The sequence below is a fragment of the Aedes aegypti genome, chromosome 3 (assembly GCF_002204515.2).
Source record: "Aedes aegypti strain LVP_AGWG chromosome 3, AaegL5.0 Primary Assembly, whole genome shotgun sequence".
Classification (NCBI taxonomy): domain Eukaryota; kingdom Metazoa; phylum Arthropoda; class Insecta; order Diptera; family Culicidae; genus Aedes; species Aedes aegypti.
The window spans coordinates 169,501,270-169,523,629 of NC_035109.1; the positions used below are offsets into that span (position 1 = coordinate 169,501,270).

The 22,360-nt window shown below is 39.7% G+C and overlaps 1 protein-coding gene across 14 annotated transcripts in view; it reads right to left on the minus strand.

Moving 5' to 3' along the window:
- LOC5579940 (histone-lysine N-methyltransferase, H3 lysine-79 specific) overlaps window positions 1-22,360 on the minus strand; it is a 67,258-nt gene that overhangs the window by 21,066 nt on the left and 23,832 nt on the right. For 12 of the 14 annotated variants that reach the window (XR_002501943.1, XR_002501941.1, XR_002501942.1 and 9 more), the window contains 2 exons: window positions 12,966-13,357; window positions 2,743-6,527 (listed from right to left, as the gene is read on the minus strand). Coding sequence is in view for 11 of the 14 variants with exons in the window: in XM_021852149.1 (XP_021707841.1) it covers window positions 2,743-6,527; window positions 12,966-13,235 (4,055 nt within the window). In the remaining 3 variants the exon portion in view is untranslated. The remainder of the gene's footprint in view (window positions 1-2,742; window positions 6,528-12,965; window positions 13,358-22,360) is intronic. The other 2 variants (XM_021852152.1, XM_021852153.1) reach the window with 2 other exon arrangements.

A 22,360-nucleotide genomic window follows, 5' to 3' on the forward strand; every position in this document is an offset into this window, starting at 1 on the left:
TTTTTTGAGCGTAACATCGAAAACGTGTTTTTTTTATTCGGTTTAATACTATATTTCATATTATTAATCAATTTTCTTCTTCAGAATCTGTCCTATTTATCAATAGTGACGAAGAAATTTCTGTGAGCGGTGCCTAGCTTTTCCTAGTTCTGACAACGAAAATATTCGATTTTGTCATTCAGGAGAAACACTATTGATCTCATCCGGGGAGGAAAACTACTGGTTGGTAATTTACAAATAAAGATAAAATGTATACTTTTTGATGAATGCATATTTTCTCATTAAAATTTCATTGTATAAATTTAGGAAAACTACGAAAACACCTCTTGTTATAATTGAAATTAGAAAAGGCATAATAATATGACATAAATTAGATATTTTTTCTTATAAAGTTCATATTTAAACATATTGAGCTTCATACAAGAACACTTTGATGTTCATAACCAATATCCATCGATTTCATACGACACTTTTATAAAATTTATACTACTGTACTGTAAAACTCATACCATATCACAAGCTAATTCGTTTTTAGCGCCATCGTATGAAATTTATATTTTCTTCTGGTAAAATTTCATAACCGTTTCGTATGGAAATCGAAATATTTTTTCCTCAGTGTAGTTGATACGGATCATTCTGGTTAGCAAAATGTAAACTGATCGTTGCCAATAATATTAATGTCCACTTCGAATAGATTAATTATTAGAAATGGGCATCAATAGATATACGAAGCGTTCATGAACGTGTCGATAAATCAAGTGTTCATTGATCTCGTCGTTAGAGGTTCAATACCAGGTTGCGACTTTTTTTCAGTAAAATTTTCATACAATTTCCATAAGAGTATCTTATGAAATTCAAAGCCTTTTTTATGGTAAAATTTCATAGAACATTCGCACGATTATAGGATTTTTGTACCAATTTGTATCACAGATTTTTTTTCCGTGTACTATTGGACAATACATTTGCAACATTATCGATTTTTCATACAAAACAAGTAGGTTCGAGGTGCCCCAGTGAGAGTTACCAATTTCTCACAAGTGCGGAACTATATAAATATCAGTGGCGACTCGTAACCTCACTTTCTACCTGTTCTACGACTCTAAAAATGACTATTTCGACAAATTTAGAGTATAAACCAGAAAGTTTATGATTAAAAACGTCCTTTCTAACAAACCTCCACTCATTAGATGCAAATTTGTTGCTGAAGTTCAAGAATTTCTAATCGTGGAACAGGTTGATTTGAGGTTAGGGAATTCGCACTGATAAATATGGGTTTGAAACATCAAGATTTTTAAAAGGAGATCAATTGTTCTGAAGTTTGATATGCATTGATACCCATATCTATATGGTTTCGGACATGTTCAAAATTTGTCGCTTCCCACGGGGCATTTCGAATCTGCTATACAGTGGTCATAGTAGCCAGTAGTTCTGGAAATGCTTCCGGAAGCATTTAAAAATCTTGAAGTTGAATACGCATTTCTTCTTTTTTGTTTCTTTGACGTCCTCACTGGGACAGAGCCCGCTTCCCAGCTTAGTGTTCCGCATATCCGCAGTTATTAACTGAGAGCTTTCTTTGCCAAAGTTGCCATTTTCGCATTCGTATATCGTGTGGCAGGTACGATGATACTCTATACCCAGGGAAGCCAAGGAAATTTCCATTACGAAAAGATCCTGGACCGACCGGGAATCGAACCCAGACACCTTCAGCATGGCTTTGCTTTGTAGCCGCGGACTCTATCCACTCGGCTAAGGAAGACCCTCAACACATGAATGTTGCGATTGAAAAGGTGCGTGCTCGAAAAACCATATGGGACAATTCTTGATTACTTTTTCAAATCGACGTAAGTAACTTTCATGAGGTTTTGAGAAAATAATTAAGAAGAATCACAATCTGTCTTCTAAAACTGTTTTAAAATCAATTCCCTTTTTAACCTTTTTTCGCCGTGTACATTCCTTAAATTTTACATGCAACCAGCTCACGTTAAAATACTAGAAAGTTCCTATCGCTTCCCACAAAAATTGTATGACAATCTTTTCGTAATGGAAAATTCCTTGGCTTCCCTGGGCATAAAGTATCATCGTACCTGCCACACGATATACGAATGCAAAAATGGTAATTTCGCAAAGAAAGCTCTCAGCTAATAACTGTGGAAGTGCTCTTAGAACACTAAGCTGAGAAGCCGGCTCTGTCCCAAATGCCAAGAAGAAAAAGATCAAGACAAATTACCATTGGCTGTAATTTGGTTAATTTCTAGAGGGTGCACGACACGATTCTACCCCATTACACCGAATGCCGTTTCCCCGAATGACATCATCCCGAATGCCATTACCCCGAATGTACCATTTCCCCGAATGCTATTTTCCCGAATTTGCAATAACCTTGGCATGATGACATTTCCCCATAATATTGGAATTCGGGTCATTTGGGGATTTGGAATTCGGGATAATGGCATTCGGGTTAGTGGCATGCGGGGTAATGGAGTAGAATCGCACGACACACCTGGCATACCCAATAGTTTAATAGTTTATGTTTAAATAACTTACTGCAATAACATTTTGGTACCATATTTCCCTGACAACTATTAAAATTCCCAGATTTTCTCGATCGGAAAAATAATTCTCAGATATTCCCTGGCTTTCCAGGTTTTAGTCGACATCGAAAGTTATGAGAATCCTTTTAGGTGACCTATATTGCCAACCCTTACCCTATATTCTTTTATTTATTTTACAAATCTTACTCACCTTCCGTTGAGACCGGCTTCCTCCAGCACCCGAATGCTAACCCGTTCCGGTCTTTGAACGTTCGTGTTGATCACGGTGTGTCCCGATGGTCCCGCTGTGCTCATGTTGACTGCTGCGTTGATAATCGATTGGTTGGAAATCTCCAGCGTTCTTTCGATCTCTCCGTTTACCAGGTCTCCGATGGTTTTCACCGTGTTGGATGAGGGGGGCATCGGGTGCGTGAGTTTCTCTTGGGATAGATGACGTCTCAGTGCCATCTTTGCCGGTGATACCTGAGTGTAATCGGGTTGAGACGATGATGATCCCGGTCGGGAGTTGTTACCCCCGGATAGTTGCTGCTGTTGCAATGGTACTTGCTGCGGTTGTTGTTGAGGGTTCGTTGGTACATTGACGTATCGAAGATTCGAGCCTGCAGATGAATAGTCGCCTTCCAGCGATGTGGCTGATGAACTTCGCGAATGACTTTGTCCCCCCATGGGAGGTTCAATTGGATTGCGATGATCGTAACGGAACTGTTCAGGAGCTTTGAATTCCATTTTGCCCTCTAAAGCACTTCGATGTAGTAAATGAGGATCCACAACGTTGGGATGAGGTTGACCACTGTGGGACCCGTAGTGCATGGCCATTTGAGTTTGTCGCAGTTCACGGTCCCGTTCCTGTTGTTGGAGTATCTGTTGGTGCGTACTGTTGGCCCCTGGGGAATGATGGTCAATTGGCATTGATTTCTGATAGTACTTTGAACTCGGAGATATTTTCGTACTTTGGCTAGAGCCGTGTCCTTTGTACGGCGATATTGGTGATGATGTGATGGTGGTTGTGGCATTAAGGTGGTGCGCCGTTGTGACAGGATTCATCAACGATGAAAATTGGCTGGGTGGCTGGGAAGTTTGGCCACCGCTAGACGGATGAGGTAGATGATGTTGATTGCCACTGTTTCGAGGCCCCATGTCGTGTAGAGAATTATGCATCGAGCTTGGAGGTGGTGGGGGGCCAGATGTAAGGTACACTGTTTTCCCGTATGACGATGATGACTTCGTAGGCGACGCATGTTCCCCGTGACCGAGAAGCATTGGTTGAGATACTTCCCGCATATGGTGTTGAGATGACCCTTGATGTGGCGGTGGTTGCTGCTGTTGTTGAAGTCCTCCTCCGGATCCGATGCTTTTCGGAGGTGCCTGTAAAACCGAAGTGATAATACTTTTCAAGCGATCCTCAAAGTTAACCACCTTGTGCGAATCTTGCAGCTTTGAGCGTGATTCCGATTTGATGTTTGTTGTGCTGCCTCCTGCTGGTGCTCCTATCATTTCTCCAGCAGTGGGTGGAACAGGTACATAAGTTTTAGGTATGCTTACATTGGCAGTTGTGTTTGCGCTGTTGTTACCACGATGATGTGATTTGCTTAACGTAGCAGGGGCAGGCATCAATGCAGCATCAGCGGGATGAGTATGATGAGGAAGCTGATGCGTTTGCTGTGATTGCTGATATTGTTGCTGCAAATGATGATTTTTGCTTTCCCGCTCTTTCTGATGTTTACTAGCGCTGTTGGCCAACAATTTACCGGCTTCAATCTGTCTACCGGTTTCGAGTATCTTCTGTGCCAATATTTCTGGGTTATTTTCCTCAATCTTGCCAATATCTGGAATTTCTGGCCATTCTTGAGATCTTGTACGATTTTCACGGGACTTTCTTTGAGATCTAGAAGACCCGGAGCTGTGTTTCGAGGACGGTGGCTGAGAAACATGTACTGTAACTGAAGGAGCTTGATGCTGAGGTTGCACAGAATGATGAGAATCACGTCGAAGTTCTTCGCCACGCTGATGGGTTTGATCCCGAGAAATATGTTGTTCTCGATTCTGGTGATGTTGCGACGGTTGTTGCAATGGCTGCTCTCCTCGTTGATGTGTAACAATTGTCGTTTGCAATACCGCAGCGGCTTTTCGTTCTTCTGCGAGCTTCTCTATTACGTTTAGCTCGTTTTCCATAGAGGATACTTGTGCATATAACTTTTTCCTTTGCGATAATGTGTTGGCAATTTCTTTGAGTACCAATTCGTGTGAAGTCTTGGGAGTCATTTCAACGTCTTCCGTTTTGATGTACTTGTCAGCTATCCTCTGGACGTGCTGCATCACCAATCGTTTCTGCTCCTGTTCAATAGAGGTCACTTGGTTCTGCAACTTTGCAGCCATAACTTGTAGCTCTTTGTGTCGACCGACAATTTCTTTCGCCTTGCATAGCAGGTCGTTTTGGCTAGTTGTGCTGATACCGAGCTCATTCATTCGAGCTTTCAGAAGAGCTACGCTATCGTCTATCAGGACTTTGATTTGTTTTTCCAATTGTCCTGCACGATTTAAAAGCCGCTGATTTCGTTCTTTTTCCCGTTCAATTTGCTGCTGAACATTATCTTTGTATGAAGATTTCCGCATTGATTCTATAGCTTTCATGAATTGAGTTTTGTACAAATCTAGCAAAATTTGCAAGCCGTACGGCGTCTCGGAGGGTGCTTCTGGAATATCCAGCTCTGTATGTTGCATATCACCAGCTAACGAAGTAAGAAGCTGATCTACACACCCGGGAGCTGGTGGCAATCGTTTCCCGATTGCTTGGTCTGACGTACTGAGTAAAGTTTCGCTGTGTAGGAGATCGAGCCCATTGATTTTAAGAGCCCTGCGCTGTCGGCCTTTCTTTACCCGGCCCCTACGCTTTGTTACTGCAGCCTGTGCTTCTTTTGCTGCTTGTTGTGCTGCTTGCGCGACAGGATCCTTCTTGACCGTCTTTGGCCTTGTGATCTTTTTACGTTTCTTCGTTGCCACTGGAATTCGTCCATTTCGTAACACCGGCGAATTGTTGTTTTCTTCCTCTGATTGGCTGCTTTCCTTTTCTTTTCCGCTGCACCAATCTGACCATGGCTGTTTTCTATTTGGCGGACCCGCAGGTTCCGCATCACTATCGGAAGTGCTTTCATCGTTTGTGACTGCCTTTTCACACTTATCTTTTCTGGATCGTGATGCTCGGGTATTAGTACTCCCACTAGCTTGGTTGTCGTTTTCATTTCCTTTTGTCTTCAGTCGTTGGAAGTATCTTTCCAATTTCGTGCGATCGATAATGTGAAGGTAGTAAGAAACAGGTTTCCCCGTCCACGAAACAGATCCTTTCAAAGGAGTCATTTCGCTGACGTGCATAATTGTGCCAATGTCACTGAGGTTCCGATCCGTTATTCTAAAATTTAACGGACAAAAGCTTTTCGATGAAACTATTCTGGCACCATCTCGAAGGTCAGCGAATCGTTCTTTAAGTTGATGATCAACGTTAGGTCCGAAAGCAAAATTGTTCACGAAGACGATTGTCGCCGACATTATTTTCTCTCGATGTTCGTCAGCTAAGAAATCTCCCTTAATGAGTTCATAGTCGCCGTACTTTTTACCAAACCACCTCATCCACATTTTGAAGGTAGCGTTCATACCTTCTGCGTAGCGTGACGGAACATCGGCTTTTTCTATTCCGTAACAAATCTTGACCGGTGTTGAAGCGGCCATTTGGAGTACAACTTGTCCTACTCCAGAGCCCAGGTCAACGAATACGTCGTCGGCAGTAATTTTGATCTCGTCAATCATTTGGCAGATCAAATCAAAGGATGTTTCGCCGTAGACTTCCGGCGAGAACGGCTCATACTGATTCAGTTTCTCTGGTTCAACAACCGCCTGATTGTAGACTTGTTGAACTATGTGTCGTAGAAGACCCCGCGAAGGATACGTAAAACGTTGGTTCGAAAGAGACGTGCCTTTCTCCTGTAAATGGAAGAAATAATTTTGACGTTAGAAATGTTATACTGCAGCATCAAATTCATGCATATATCCTTAGAATAACAAAAAAATGTTAGTTGATTGCTTATATGGTGGATCAAGAAATCGTTTTGGGTATTCTCCCAAAATTTGAGCTCATTTAGATAAAAACTAAAACCGCAAAAACCCTTCGAAGTTTGTTTACAATTACAGTAATAATAGCAACTAATGGAGCAGTTGGGAAGAATTAACGTTTCTGGAGTTGTAACAACAGTTCTGTAGAAGGAAGATCACATACTGGAGTGCGCCAATTACCGAAGAATAGAGCTCCTCATATCAGCGTACAAAATAATTTCGCGTATTGCGTTCAACAGATTAAGGCCGCTGGAGGAGCCCTTTGTCGACGAATACCAAGTTGGTTTTCGTGAGGGCGGATCAACGATGGATTTCTTGCAGCTGCGAATAGGGCTTTATACGGACTCCGTAACCAGCTAAAGTCCCGTAGCCTGCAGACAAAATTTGCGTTATATACAGTATTGGACAAAACATTTGCAACTTTTTCGATTTTCCATACAAAATGACCAACATTGATAAGCTATATCTCGGTTATTTATGGACCGATTTGAATGAAATTTTGGCAGAACTTCAGACATAACTTGAATTTGAACATATATTTTTTGATGATTTTTCCAATAATAAGTTTAAAAGCAGTAACGGTTTGACTAAAGTGAATTTTTTGACGATTTTTTATAAATGACATAACTAAACATATTGAAGAAAGAGCTTCATGGTATCTTCTGCAAAGTTGTAGATTTTAATGAGATGAACAAGTTTGCTGAAGACAGTTTTTGTTTAGGGCTATCAGATTTTGAGATACAGTCATCTCTCCCTTACTCGATATTGAAGGGACCATCGAGTTAGGGAGGTATCGAGTTACAGAACACAAAAGCAGTGCAACTGCGTTCCAAGGGACCATCGAGTTAGCCATGAAAACCAACTTTTACTATGGTTCTCTAACTCGATATCGAGATACGGAATATCGAGTAAGGGAGAGTTAACTGTAAATAGTTTTGAATTTTTTGTCGAAAATAACACTTTAGTTAAACCGTTATTACTTATAAACGCGTGATTGGAAAAATTATTCAAAAATATATGTTAAAATTCAAGTTACATCTGATGTTCTGTGAAAATTTCATTCGAATCGGTTCATAAATAACTGAGATCTAGCTTATCAAACTTGGTCATTTTGTATGGAAAATCGAAAAAGTTGCAAATGTTTTGTCCAATACTGTAGGACACTAGTCCTTTACGGTTGCTCTATATGGCCATTAATCCAGGGCGTATAAAGAAGAAAACAGGAAAGCGTATGAAGTTTTCAAGCATAAAGTGCTGCGAACAGTACTCGGCGGTAAACAAGGAAAAGGGCGTCTGGCGGCGTCGCATGAGTCATGAGTTGTAACAAGTATATCCTCTCTCTCTCTCTTTCTGGCGTTACGTCCCCACTGGGACAGAGCCTGCTTCTCAGCTTAGTGTTCTTATGAGCACTTCCACAGTTATTAACTGAGAGCTTACTATGCCAATGACCATTTTTGCATGCGTATATCGTGTGGCAGGTACGAAGATACTCTATGCCCTGGGAAGTCGAGAAAATTTCCAACCCGAAAAGATCCTCGACTGGTGGGATTCGAACCCACGACCCTCAGCTTGGTCTTGCTGAATAGCTGCGCGTTTACCGCTACGGCTATCTTGGCCCCCAACAAGTAACAAGTAACAAGTATATAAAGAAGTGGATATTGTCAGGCTCATAGAACACGGCAGGCTGCGTTGGGGTGGTCAGGTCACGTGGTACGAACGCCGGAAGAACGACATGCCAAAATATTATTCAGTAGAGACCACGGACGAGGCCGTCGGCTTCGTGATAGGCAACGCACACGTTGGCTTTTTGCAGTTGAGGAGGACATAAGGGCACTTAACGTTCAGGGCGACTGGAAGCTATTGGCTGAGGACCGAGTTTAGTGGAGAAGTACTATCCATTCGGCGTATATTCAACGTAGCGGATTTACAGTGATTACACTATTGCGAGTCAGCCACTATTATGGGTAAGTTACATTTGAATTGCATGTAGAACAGAGTGACTAATAATGGTGACTAGGTGACCCATAATAGTGTCAGCACTGTAGCCCATCAGGTATAAAGTAAGTACATAGGTTCTACAAGACTACTCAAGTGTCTATTTGGGAATGTCAGGAGTTAATCATCAATGTTAACTTCCTTTTCTCGATCAGCCTAGATAGCCGCGTAGTGTCGGTAACGGTTGTTTCAATTGGCTGAGAATTAACACTACGGAATGCCTGTTCCGGTGGTAAAAGTCCACATCACAGTGGACCCCTAATTCATACGGTTTTAAGCTTACCGTGCCTTGCTTACCGTTAGAGGGGTCTAAATAAAACCTATCCGCGAACGGAGCCTGTGGAGTACCAGGGCGCCCTCTACAGTATTGAGCTCTTTCTGTGCTACCCAGAGCAAATGGTGCAGGTGTCCTTGTGTTTCTCCGAGATAATCGGCTGCCCTTCTTCAGTCTCAAACCTGAGGCTAAATAATGGTGGGATTATAAGGACGTTGGAATTTAGTTTAAATTTTCACCCTTATGGTTTCGCATTATGCGTTTTACACAGTGTATTCTGTCGGGGCAGCAGGGACGAAAGTCCAGGGGCATAACGGATCCCCCCAGGACCTCTGCGAGTTGGGGAGTTGCCCATGACTTGGTGGAGTTCACAGTGGGCTTTGATGAACCTTCATAAAAACCACAAAAATCCGAATGCAATTCTGTCAAAGCGACCGGTGCCGCTTAAAGTAGCAAAGCACCCTAGCCCAAACAACAGGCCGCCGGTGTACTGGTGGTGCGAACAATCTACTTCGGGCTAGACGAAGAATGCAACGCGCACGCACAGAAGCACAAAGAGAAGAACGCGGTGCAGCATTCAGTGGCTCCCAAAAAGGAGATCAAGAGTAGGAACGCTTTGATAGTCTATGCGAGAGTGCCAATTCGAGTCCATGGGGAGAAGTTGCCCGAGTTGCTGCCATCGATAATCGATGTACTCTTCCCGCACCATCCCATAAGCCCATGGCCCCCAGCGCCGTATGCGGCAGATGAAGGAGTAGAAGTGGCGAGAATGACAAACGAAGAACTGGCAGAAGTCGTGAAATCATTCGCGTCAAACAAGGCACTGGGACCCGATGGTGTCCCGAATGTTGCAAAAGCGGAATTGAATGCGTATCCGGACATGTTCAGAACCACGATGCAACGCTGCATTGATCAAGGAATTTTCCGGATGTATGGAAGCGACAGAAATTGGCGGGGAAACCACCAGGTGACCCGTCGGCGTATAGACCTATCTGTCTACTAGAAACGACGGGCAAGTTATTGGGGAGGTTGATTCTCAACAGGCTAGTACCGTGTATGGAGAGTTCGGACGGCCTGTCCAACAACCAGCTTGGATTCAGGAAAGGTGAATCGTAAGATGGACGCTATCCAGTCGGTCGTTCAGGCAGCTGAGGTGGCAATCGAGAATAAAAGGAGCGGCATCCGTTACTGCGCGGTTGTCACTCTGGATGTGAAGAATGCGTTCAACAGCGCAAGCTGAGAAGCAATAGCACACGTACTTCACTGCTTCAAGGTACTGGTGCAGTTATGTAAGCTTCTGGAAAGCTATTTCGATGGTAGGATTCTACTGTATGACACAGAGGAGGGGCAGGAAAACGTTCGAATTACCGCGGGAGTACCTCAATCCTAGGCCCGCTGTTATGGAATGCGATGTACGATGACGTACTGAGGCTGCCCCTTCCGACGGGTGTTAAGATTGTTGGCTTCGCCGACGATATCACCCTAGTGGTCTATGGTGAATCGATGGAGGAAGTAAAGTTGACAGCAGCGCACAATATTTCCATAGTTGAAGAATGGATGAAGTCTAGGAAACTAGGACTAGCCCGTCACAAAACTGAGGTGGTGGTGGTCAAAAACCGCAAGTCCGAGCAACGGGCGCTTATCTCGGTAGGTGATTGCACCATAGAGTCGAAGCGATCCCTTAGGCATCTTGTAAAAGGGCAGGTGCTTTCGAGGATGATGTCTAACAGCTCTACTGTAATTGCCAGCTATTCTAAGGTATGCAGGATCAATCTGGTCAAAGGCGCTTAGAACGGGTAGAAACCTAAAGTGGTTGTGGATAATGTGCTTAAGAGTAGCAAGTGCAAACAAACAAATAAGTGCATACCGAACGGTATCTAAAGTGGCCGTATGCACCATAGCCGGGATGACGCCCATCGGGCTCATCATCAAGGAAGATGTTCAATGCTTCAACCAAAGAGGTACCAGAGGAGTCCGCGACACGTGTAAAGAGGAAACGCTCAGAAGTTGGTTACTATAAACAGTACCTGCATAGGTTCGGGCACTCAGAATCTCCTGCGTGCCCCAATTGTGCTGGTGTGGAGGACACAGCAGAGCATGTCGTGTTCGATTGACCCCGTTTCATCATTGTGAGATGTCGCATGCTCGCTACATGCGGAGGGGACACGTCCCCCGACAACATAATAGAGAGAATGTGTGCGGATGCCGAGTGCTGGAATGCAGTAACTACGGTTGTCACTCACATTATGTTAGAATTGCAGCGCCTATGGCGCGCCGACCAAGAGTTGGCTGCAGAGGATTAGCCCATGCGAGGCTGGTTCCTTGTAACATTGTTTAAATCAGCTAGGAGAAGCAGTTTGCCTAGGCTACTTCTGCTTCACGTATTGTGCTATATGCACTGGTCTCTCCTCGAAGAAATACCGTAAGTTGGTCCCGGGGAGATAAAGGTCTGATGCCAAAGGTAATATCGATGCACTGGTGTAATTGAGCAGTTCAAAAAGAATTGCTCAAGTACAGTGCACGGGCTGGTTTTAGCGGGTCCTTCTCAGGGACCTTCTCTGTTTGCAGATTTAAATGTTTTTTGGGCATTACTCTGTTTTCTTGGTCCCTATATTCGACCCGGAGATCTTTTTTAATTCCCTGATTCTCCTCCCTTAAATTTAGAGCACTCGTAAGATGGCACCATATAAAAATCGCATAAAAAGATTTGTATTTTTTGTATTTATTGTTAGCTATTGTGTACGATAACTTGCTGTTTTTACAAACGTTTGCTCAAGTCAAGGAAAAAAAGATTCAGTGTATACTCATTTAATATTAACCCGTATAGGCCTGAGTGAAAGCAAAAATATTAAAACCCTTACCACTCAGCGAATATTTAACGGATTGAAATAGTTTTTGTCAGTATACTGGCCCACATATCTAGTTTCTAGAAATGGCCGGAGGAACTCGGGAATACTCCTGTAGCCGGAGTTATTGCGGTGGGTGACTGGGTCAAGTCGGGTAGAAAAAGGCAATTTTTTGGGACATGCTAAGTTATCTTTATTTTTTTCCAATGGCATTCATTTTATTTTGCATAAATCATTAAGATCTGATATTCTACATACATCATTAAGATCTGATATTCTATATTATTAATTAATAGTTTAGCACCGTTTAGAGTGTACCTGATGCGGCCACTCGTGCTTAATGTACTGAAGAACCGGCTCTAGATTTGTTAGGTATTAAACCGTTTCAAATCTCTAAAAGTATAGATCGAACATAATAGTTCATTAAAATGCGTTCCCATAAGCTTGACACAGATGTTAAGATACATATTGTGCACTTTATCATTAATCCCGGGACCCGAAAATGGTCATTTGTATGATCAACCAAATGCAGTTGACATAAATATTCAATTTAATCGATTATTAGAAGGTTTACGCTGATGCGTTTCTCTTGATATAGTGGTTACATTATAGCCGATTCTGGAAATTATCTGTGACTTGAAATTTGCCTACCTCCAGGGGCACAGATGCACAGAACCCTTGTTACCCAACCTGACCCAGTGATCCATTGCAATAACTCCGGTCACAGGGACATTCCCGAGATTCTTTGAACACATTTAGAAACTAGATATCTGTTCGAGTATACTGACCAAAAATAACTGAAATCCGTTAAGTATTCGCTGAGCGGTGAGAATTATAGTAATTTTTCTTTCACTCAGGCCTATCAAGATCAAAAGATTCATGAAAATACTAAAATCATTTCAAAACATTAATGCGCAAATTTCGTTCTTCTCTCAAAAATACTCTGCGGGTCTAACATGAACATAAATACTACCGATCTGTATAAGCCAAGATGCTTGACATAATCAGCAATGAACTTGTTTCGTAAAGTCATTAAGTCTAACACATCAGAAGCTGGGTTTCAAAACTGATAATACTGATTCTGTTTAACTTATTGAATCTAGAAACATCTTTCAAGAGGATTGCATGTGGGAGAAGATTGTATCACACAAATGTAATTTTGTTTGATTCTAAATTACAAAATTCGATACTCACCAACGCCGTTACGCTGTCGATTGCTTTGTTGAAACGATCGCACAGATTCTTCATGGCGTCGTAGTCTCCTGTGTCGATATCGTTCAGGTTGATCTCCTCTATAGCGGATTTGATCTCCGGCATGTCCTCACACACCCAGCGTACATTCTCGATCAGCTCCATTCCGCCGTTATCGTTCCCTCCGCCAATCGAGAATGGCCAGTTGTATAGGAAAGGCTCCGCTCCAGCAGGAGACTGTAGCTTAAGCTCTTTGTAGTTGGGAGTTGCCATTTTTCGTTTATTTTACACACTTTAAACACTTTTAACACTTAACTAACTTTTCTTGTGTCACTTATTAAGATCTCTTTTATCACGAAGGCAACCTAGTCCCAGATATTTGTAACATTTTGAATCTGAAAATAGAAGAGAGGAAAACGAAATTGGTTAGAATCATAATTGTACAGAACATGGAAATCGAAATCGTTGCTTGTAAACAGCGAGGGATGCGATACCACAAAAATCCAGCATTATTCACCAGGAGACGGTCAACAACCTTGATTCGCCACACGCCGTAGCTTTGGCACCTAGAGAGTAGAGACAAGCTGACTGCAGAAGCCGTCATTCTGTTTCAGTTGCCAATGATTGAACCGCGGTGGCGTGTTTCTATGTGTTCCATTTCTTCGTTGCTTCCCGTCAATCGGCGGGACTGGTTGCATGTCGCGTTCGCTTTGCGTCCCCAAAAAAGGCACGTGTTTTATGCTTTGTTCTAGACATTGTAGCCGCTTTAAAAACTCACGTGGTTTTTAAATAGAATCACAGACGGCTGACCGGTCCTTATTTCTACGTTCCAAATAGAAATATGATTGAAATTCTCTTCACGTTCGTCACGAAATGATGTTTAACTGGTTGAGGACGGAAGTATGATTTTAAAAATAGTTGTTATTTATGCAATGAGTGATACTTTTAGCGCAAACACGATTCCCAATAGAAAGGTAAAGAACATTCAGATTTTCTGTAATTTTCTTACAAAAACTTGAAAGTGCTAAATGATACAATATTTATCCAAGTATTTACACCGTTTAAGCTTATACAATTTATAATATAAATGCATTCCCATATACAGTAGACTCTCCACATCTCGATATCGAAAGGGCCATCGAGATAAAGAGAGATTGATACATAGAACAAATTTGTAATGAATACTAGAGTAAAAATCACTTTGTTAGCAACAAAATAAAAAAAAAAGACGTTATTTTGTCTTCGCGAATTGTTTTGAACCCTTAAAATTTAGTCTAGTAACCATTGATAATGGACATATCGACACACGGAGAGAAAATCGGGAATGAAAATCACATCGAGGTAGGGAAATATCGGGATATAGAGAGTGGAAATGTATGCAGAATGAAGGAACCGAAAAACATATCGACATAAGGAGAAATATCGAGATGTAGAAAATCGAGATGTGGAGAGTCGATTGTATCTACGAAGTAAACATAACTAATTGCCTTTCGAATGCGCCATAGAGAGTTACAATTGGACGTGTAATCACAGAGATATGGACAAAACACTTTTGTATGTTTTTTAGGGGGTAAACCCAAACTTTTGCACAGGAGTGTACATCGTGATTGGCCAGAAGGTACCGTAATCCGGAGGCAAATTGATCACTGGGGTGAATTTGATCAGGTCGGTACCAACAATAACAACATTTCAAGGATGCTGAAGATTTAGCTGGCACCACAGACATTCTATATTTTCTAGTTTATAGATGTCTAATGATGATTTTGAACTATTTCATTTTTATTAGGGTCAGTATTGCATAGAAATATTCACACTTTTTGGAGGTGTAAGTAATACAGTGGAAATGTCGGTGCTAAACAATCCATTGGTACTATGCCTACATGTTAACTTTGAGTGCTTAAAATGTTGTGTAAGCTTAAGTATACCCAGACAACCAAAATGTACGTATAACGAAATTACCTGGAGGCTTTATATGTGCAAAATTTCACTTATAAGATGTCGCGAAAAGGCCTTCTACGTACAAAAGTGGAGGCGATATGCGTGCATATATTATGTGATGAATAATAACATACAATGCGAGTGTATAAATATTCTACCGAACCAACCTGTGATCTTATGCGACTTAACTTATGATAACAAATGTTGATTTGACAGCTGCTACGGATTGATGCGACTTACTTTGTACGAGTGTACGAGACGAAACAAAATGTATAAATGAACTCAGAAAAGAAGTGTTTTATGCGAGGAAACTCATCAAACTGAAGAGTTTATCCACAGTGTTTTGCGAGTTTGATGTAATTAGTATGAATAAACGAGTTGTAACGTGAACTTTCATGCGATTTCTGGTTGTCTGGGTAAACTTCTGAACTCATTTTTGATATCATACAGCATAGCAAGTTTAGTTTTTAACCCACAAAACCATTTATTCTCAAATAATGTGCTTATTTCTAGTGAAATTGCCTACATTTAGGCGTAATGATGAAATAGTCGAGTTGTAAGAATTTGAACACCATTTTCAGATTCAGGAGACCCAAATTTGGTAGATAGAGATTTTTTTTATTCTTAAACCTGGTTTGTTATATTGTGATCAATTTAGCCCCAATGTGTCGTTTTAATTTATTAATATTAAAACTGTTTTTATGATATGTTAAATATTATTTCATGAAAAGTCGATTACGCAAAAAGATAAAGATCAATGGAGTACTGATTTTGTCGAAATTCATTTGACAGTATTTGAATTCCGAAGGATAACACAACAAAAAGTTGTAAAATGGTTATCAATTTGCCCCCGGATTACGGTACATACAATATGTTTTGCAATTATGGAAATTGTCGTTATAGTTGGACTACTTCTAGGAACATCAATCCAATTTTCACTGAGAATCCCTCACCTGAGTCGAATTCGAATCGCTCATCGAATGTAGAATCACAAGCTTTGCAAGAAATTGAGAAATCCAGTGCAATTCAATAGAGGAACTCAGATATTGATTTTCGAAATCTCAAAACAGAACTGAAAAGTACTACTTTACAGCTGCGTTCTTTTCAGTACTGTTTTTATTTATGGGAAAAGAAGACCTCATTTATTGTTTCGATAAATACAAGTGTACTTTATACTTTTCAACTACAAGTGTATCAATACTTTTCAAATCAAAAATTTAGAAAATTTTACTGCATTTGAATTATGTGATTAAAACAATATTGATTATTTACGCCGCTTTAATACACACCAAACTATGAAAACACAATTCAAAATTATCGCCGATCTCCTGATGACCCATATTGCAAAATGAGGAAAGACATTCAATTAAAGTCACAATCATGGAATCGTTGCACCACAAAATTACAACACTGAACCAGATAAAAAGTTCTCCCTTTCCACAGTGCTTTTGTATCACGAATGAAAACATATCACAATGGAGAGCACATTTTTGCCGTCAAGCCCATTTACTGAAATGGAAAACATTCCGGGCTAAATCCAGCCCATTTTCCGCAGCACTCCACACTCTTCTCCAGTCCTGACGCGCACAACGTTACTTAATCTTCAGAACGCGCACACAGGGGTCAATTTGGGTCAATCGTGGGCGAATTTTTTTTTTTCTTTTATCGATTGAAATTAGGATCCAACCTAAACCTATCGATTTTTTTGTAGAATGTTCAGCTGGAGCTGAATGACAGTTTGATTGCCAGCACTGATTTATTGCAAATTTGACCTCTATGTGTGCCAATACTGCCAAATTAACAGAATAAACTAAGCAAAACTTCTTCACCAGAAGAAGTAAAGTCATCATTAAGTAAGCGAATTTCGTTCACTTTGTCAATCTGGATTTTTCTAAAAATCAGGAATCCCTTCAAAGATCGTTTCATTTTCAAGAAAATTCTAAGTTCTTCAGAAATTTATCCATTGACACTTCTATTGATTTTCCTAGGACTTTTTCCAACATTCCCGTTTAGAGCATTATCAAGAATTCAAAATCCCTTTAGGGATTCCTCCATTTTTTGTTTGAATTTCCCAATAAAGTCTTCAAAGATTTTTTTCCAAACATTCATTGAAATGTCTCTAGAGAAATGTCGAAGAAATTTTTCAGATTTCATTGAAAATAAAATTAGAAAACATCCGCGTGGAATTTCTAAATAAAATCTTAGAGTGATCTCTGATGGAAAAATTGAAAGAAATGCTGGATTCTTGATGAAATTCTTCCAAGGATTTTATTAATAAATTGCCAATCTCTGAATAATGTCCAACAGAACTTTTCAAAGAAATTCGGACAGAATTCCTAAAAAAAATATATATGAATGACCGGAGCAATAACTGTAATAATTTACGTAGTATTAACTGTTGTGGAACTTTGAATGCAGTTATGAATGATTCGTGGAGATTCGGGAATTTGATGAAATGTCGATTTTTTTAGCAATTTCAGAGAATAATCGATGATGAATTCTTAAAATAATCCTTATGAAAATACCTCGAAGAAATGAAAAATAATGACGTAGAAATTGTTGTAGGGTTTCTTGCAAAAATTCCGAAACTATTTTTTTAAACTCTGGATTAACTCTTTGTGGAGAAACTCTGCGAAAGGACCTGTGGGAAATCTCCTCCCTCTCCCGCTGTTCCAACTGGTGAAAAAAACATCTGAGGGAAATCCTAGGATAATCTCTAGGTTTTTTTTCCTAGTAATATCTGTGTAAATTACTGAAGGTAGTATTGGAAGTGCTCTAGGATTTCTAAGCATCTCTAGAAAAGTTTCTGAAATCATTTCAGAATTACTTTATGGAGAAATCACTAGAACTCCTGGTCTGAGAAAATATCATTAAGAACTTGTGGTCTAAGACTCAGAATGTTTCTCTGGAGCCTTTAAAATTTTGCACCAGGATTCACTGCAAGCAAATTAAGGCAAAAAATGGCTGAACATGAAGACTTTAGAGATCTTACTTAAAAATAGAGATTTAAATTAAAATAGCGACAGAGATCTGATAACCAGCGAAATGTACTATTTTTAGTCCTGTTGTAATTGTTGATCTTTTTCTAAAAAGTTAATTATTTTCAAAAATTACAAAAAAAAAACAATTGGTAGGTTTAAACCATTATATGCTCATGAACGACAACTAACTGGAACTGGGAATTGTACTTGCCTTTACCTACTTGCAAATCTTAAGTTCTGCTTCATTGTCTAAACATGCTGAATAAATAAAAATGATTTAAAAAAATAAGTAAAAGTAGCTACTAGCGTTTTGATAGCGGCGCAGTCAAAATTTGTTTTGATTGAAAAGGACATGTTCTATCATGTATTACAAATTCAAATAATTTTCCCTGATTGCGACCGAGATTCCAAGTTTTACAGGTTTTTTCAGGTAGTAGACACCCTGTTTTTCCAGACGGATCGTTCAGCGGACCGAAGAGACTTCTTGTAAGCCAAGTGAGCCGACTTGAACCACTTTGATCTAGCAGAACGGCAAATTCCAACGCCTTCTACATTGTTTCCTGAGTCTATTCAAATCGGAATTCCACCATGGTGTACCTCTTGTAGTCTTCACAGACCGCAGAGGACATGCTTCTTCAAAAGCTTCCATAATGTAAGATGTTGTAGTATCAACGGCATTATCCAAATCACTTGGATTTTTAATGGACGGAGAATATCCATGAAATTTGGTCGCAACCAATTCAATATAGAGTTCCCAGTTTGTTAATCGGGGATTCCTAAAACGCAAAGTCTGCGAAGTTACATTCGAATGTTGAAAGAGAATCCCTCATCTGACACATGCCAAGTCGTCAACTCGTGACCTCTGATTCTATTCGAGCAGAGCGTTATGTTTAACACTTCCTCTCTAGTAGATACCATGAAGGTTGGGCGATTGCCTATATGTAGTAATCTAAGATCTGTACTATTTAAATATTCCATCAGACTGGAGCCTCTCAAATTAATATCTGAGCTGCTCCAGATGATGTGAAGAGCATTTGTATCACTGCTCACAATCAGTGGAAGGCATTTTGCTACACAGTATACAACAACTTGTATGAAATCATCCGTCGGGGATGGTTTATCATGTGGTAAAATAAACGAACAATAGATGTATTTTTATCAATTGTGACAGCACATATTAATAATTCAATCTCTGGTTTTTAACTCAGAAATGAGTGTAGCAATGATTGTGTTATTAATGGGCACGCATGCACGAGGCATTACGCATGAGTTCGCCATTTCATGTTTACTGAAAGTAGCAAAAATTGAGGCCACAAGGTTACCTAGATAGAAGTTCCCCTTAGGAAAGTAAGGTTCTTGAAGTAGCGTCACTTGGGCTGTACCATTTTGCATGAGTATGCAAAGATTGGTCGTTGCAGTTCTTTTATGCTGAAGCTGCTTATTTTTATTTATTTATTTATTTTATTTATTTATTTTTATTTATTTATGTTCTTTTTAATTTTATTGATCTGAGCTATTCTAACCGTAGCCACTACCCAAACTAGGCGGAATAAGCTTTTTGCAATCACAGCACGGTAAGAAAATCAGCAACGAAAAAACAACTATTAAAAGTCGCCAAAGGCGAAAAAGCACAGAACACACTGTGTACAACGCAAAATGCATATCCATATAGGTGATAATTTACTCTTAATAACAACATATTCATAATCCCACCCTTATTTAGCATCAGACTTGAGACTGAAGATGGGCAGCCGATTATCTCGGAGAAACACATAATCACCATTGCTCCGGGTAGCACAGGAAAGACAGAATACTGTGGAGGGTGCCCTAGTACTCCACAGGTTTCGTTAGCGGTTAAGTTTTAGGCCCCCTTTAACCATTCATTCATAGGCACTAGAGTGTCCATCCCCCGGGATATTAGTTCTAACATCCCGGGAATCCCGGGATTCCCGAAATGTATGTAGAATTTGATGAAAACCACTAAATTTCAATGAAAAACAATGACATTTGTCCTATTTGATAAAATAGAAAAGCATCATTGAAAGGAGTAATTATTTTCAAGATAAGACCAAAAAACCAAGTAAAAAACACAATTTTATTTGTCTGTAGTTGCAATGTTTTAAGGCGAAGTAGACCGTTATTTAAATTTGTACTGAGCATCGATAATAGTGGCTGATTCATCTCACGATTACGAATTGAATAAAATCGCTTGCTTTTGCACTGACATAACTGAAAAAGTATCAGCATACTTTCTGCATGTAAGCGCAAGTAGTGATACTTTTCCGAATCAATATTACTTATATTGAATGAGTTTTACTACTTTGAAATTACGAGCTGCAAAATCAACATGGCTGCCAAAACGAATGACGGGCTACTTAGCCTTAATGCTTTTCTCTTCAACATTAGCCATTTTTATAAGCCAATTTCGAGAAAGAAAATTTGAAAGTAGGAGAAGGGGTGGAAAAATGAACACCTTAAGGATATCATCTTGTTTCTGATAGAAAAACGAGGAATTTGTGTAGTTCTATCGCACAACATCAAAAATAGGGATGTTATCTTTAGCAGCGATACGAATTCAGACTGAAATAGCTAAATTTTCACATTTTTTTATCGCTAGCAAAAAACAATGAAAAACGATGCAAATGTTCATTTACCTGCACTATGTTGGTAAAATGAACAGCTGTTGGTGATAAAATGAACTCACGTTTAGTGAGTAAACCAAATATTTTTGAAATATATTCATTAATGATTGTAATTATTTCAAAAAGAACTCTAAAGGTATCTGATTTGACATCATATCATAAGATATTCACCTCACTGAAAAATCTAAAGACTCCCGAGCTAAAAACAACGTCAGTTCTAATTTTCAAATGTGGTTATCCAAAACCTTAGTTTTCGTTGATATTTTCACTTCAATTGACCTCCGTATCAACTCAAACACTTTGATTTATGCTCTAAATCGTCCGTGCGTGGTAAAAATTCAATCAAATATGTTATTTCTCGGTAAACGCGGTGTTCATTTTACCACCCCTGTTCATTTTGCCACCACTTCCCCTACATCTAAACTTCAGTCAATAATGTTCAGTTATTAACTTTTAGCATGATATTCTACAATATCTTCAATTAATTGCTTTAATATTATGACTTACTTAATTTTCTACTATACTTCCATTCAAGAGTGTTATAGAGAATTTGAAAAAATCACTAGCAAACTCATAATAAGTCAAGCTAAGTTTTGATTTTTTTTAAGTTACTTCAACAGAATACGAAAGCCATATATGAAATATAATTTGTTATAATTATTGGAAATCTACATTTTTTTTAATTTCATTTAAAAACATTGTATTGTTGAATTTGTACTTCCATTTCTACCAAAATACTAGTTTTATTGAGAATTTTATATATCCTGGGATCCCGGGATTTCCCGGGACAAGCTAAGATTTTTGTCCCGAATCCCGGGACGAGCAAAATGGCCGGGAAATGGACACTCTAATAAGCACGGTAAGCATGAAGCCGCATCACACCATCAATTGGGGGTCACCTGAGGAGGACTTTTACCTCCGGAGCAGGCAGTCTGGAGTAGTAATTAGTCAATTGAAACAATCCCTACCGACACTACGCGGCAATCTAGGCTGATCGTGAAAAAGAGGTAAATATTGATGGTTTACTCCTGACGTGCCCAATAGTGTAGGACAAAATTTAGATTCTCGCTCCAGTCCACTTTTCGGATTGCATTTAGGTTTCATACCTGTGCAAAATTTCAGCTCGATCGGTGAAACTATATTTACGCGCCAGCCGTTCAAAGTTTGTATGGGATTTACTATGGGAAAACTTACTTTTGCAAAGAAAAATCGCCAGAGGTCGCCCATTGACCTCAATAAAAATTCTTAATACAGACCTCGATAGGTATTTCTACGATGAAGAATATTGCCGAATACCGCAAAAAAATCCGACACTTGTGAAAAAAGTTATTCAATGAAAACCTTTTAGCAAGGCGACGTTGATTAGCACGTAAAGGAATAACAATAAAAACAAAATCGGGCAAAGTTTCCGAATAGTCTATGCTTAATAACTTTTTTTTCACAAGCATCGAATTGCTTTGCGGTCTTCGGCAATGTTGTTCATCGTAGAAATACCCATCGAGATATATGTTCAGTATTTTTATAGAGGACAATGGGCGACCTATGGCGATTTTTCTTTGCAAAAATATGTTTTCCCCTAGTGAATCCCATACAAACTTTGAACGGCTGGCGCGTAAATATAGTTTAACCGATCGAGCTGAAATCTTGCACAGTTGTTATGGGACCTAAATGCAATCCGAAAAAAGGACTGGAGCGAGAATCTAAATTTTTCATATAACCATGTCCCAGGCTAGTACCAAAATTATTCCAAAAACGAAATATTGTACTTCTTTAAAATTACACACAGAACCAAATTATAGTCGTCAACATAGCAACTTATAGCACTGCTGACCTCCAA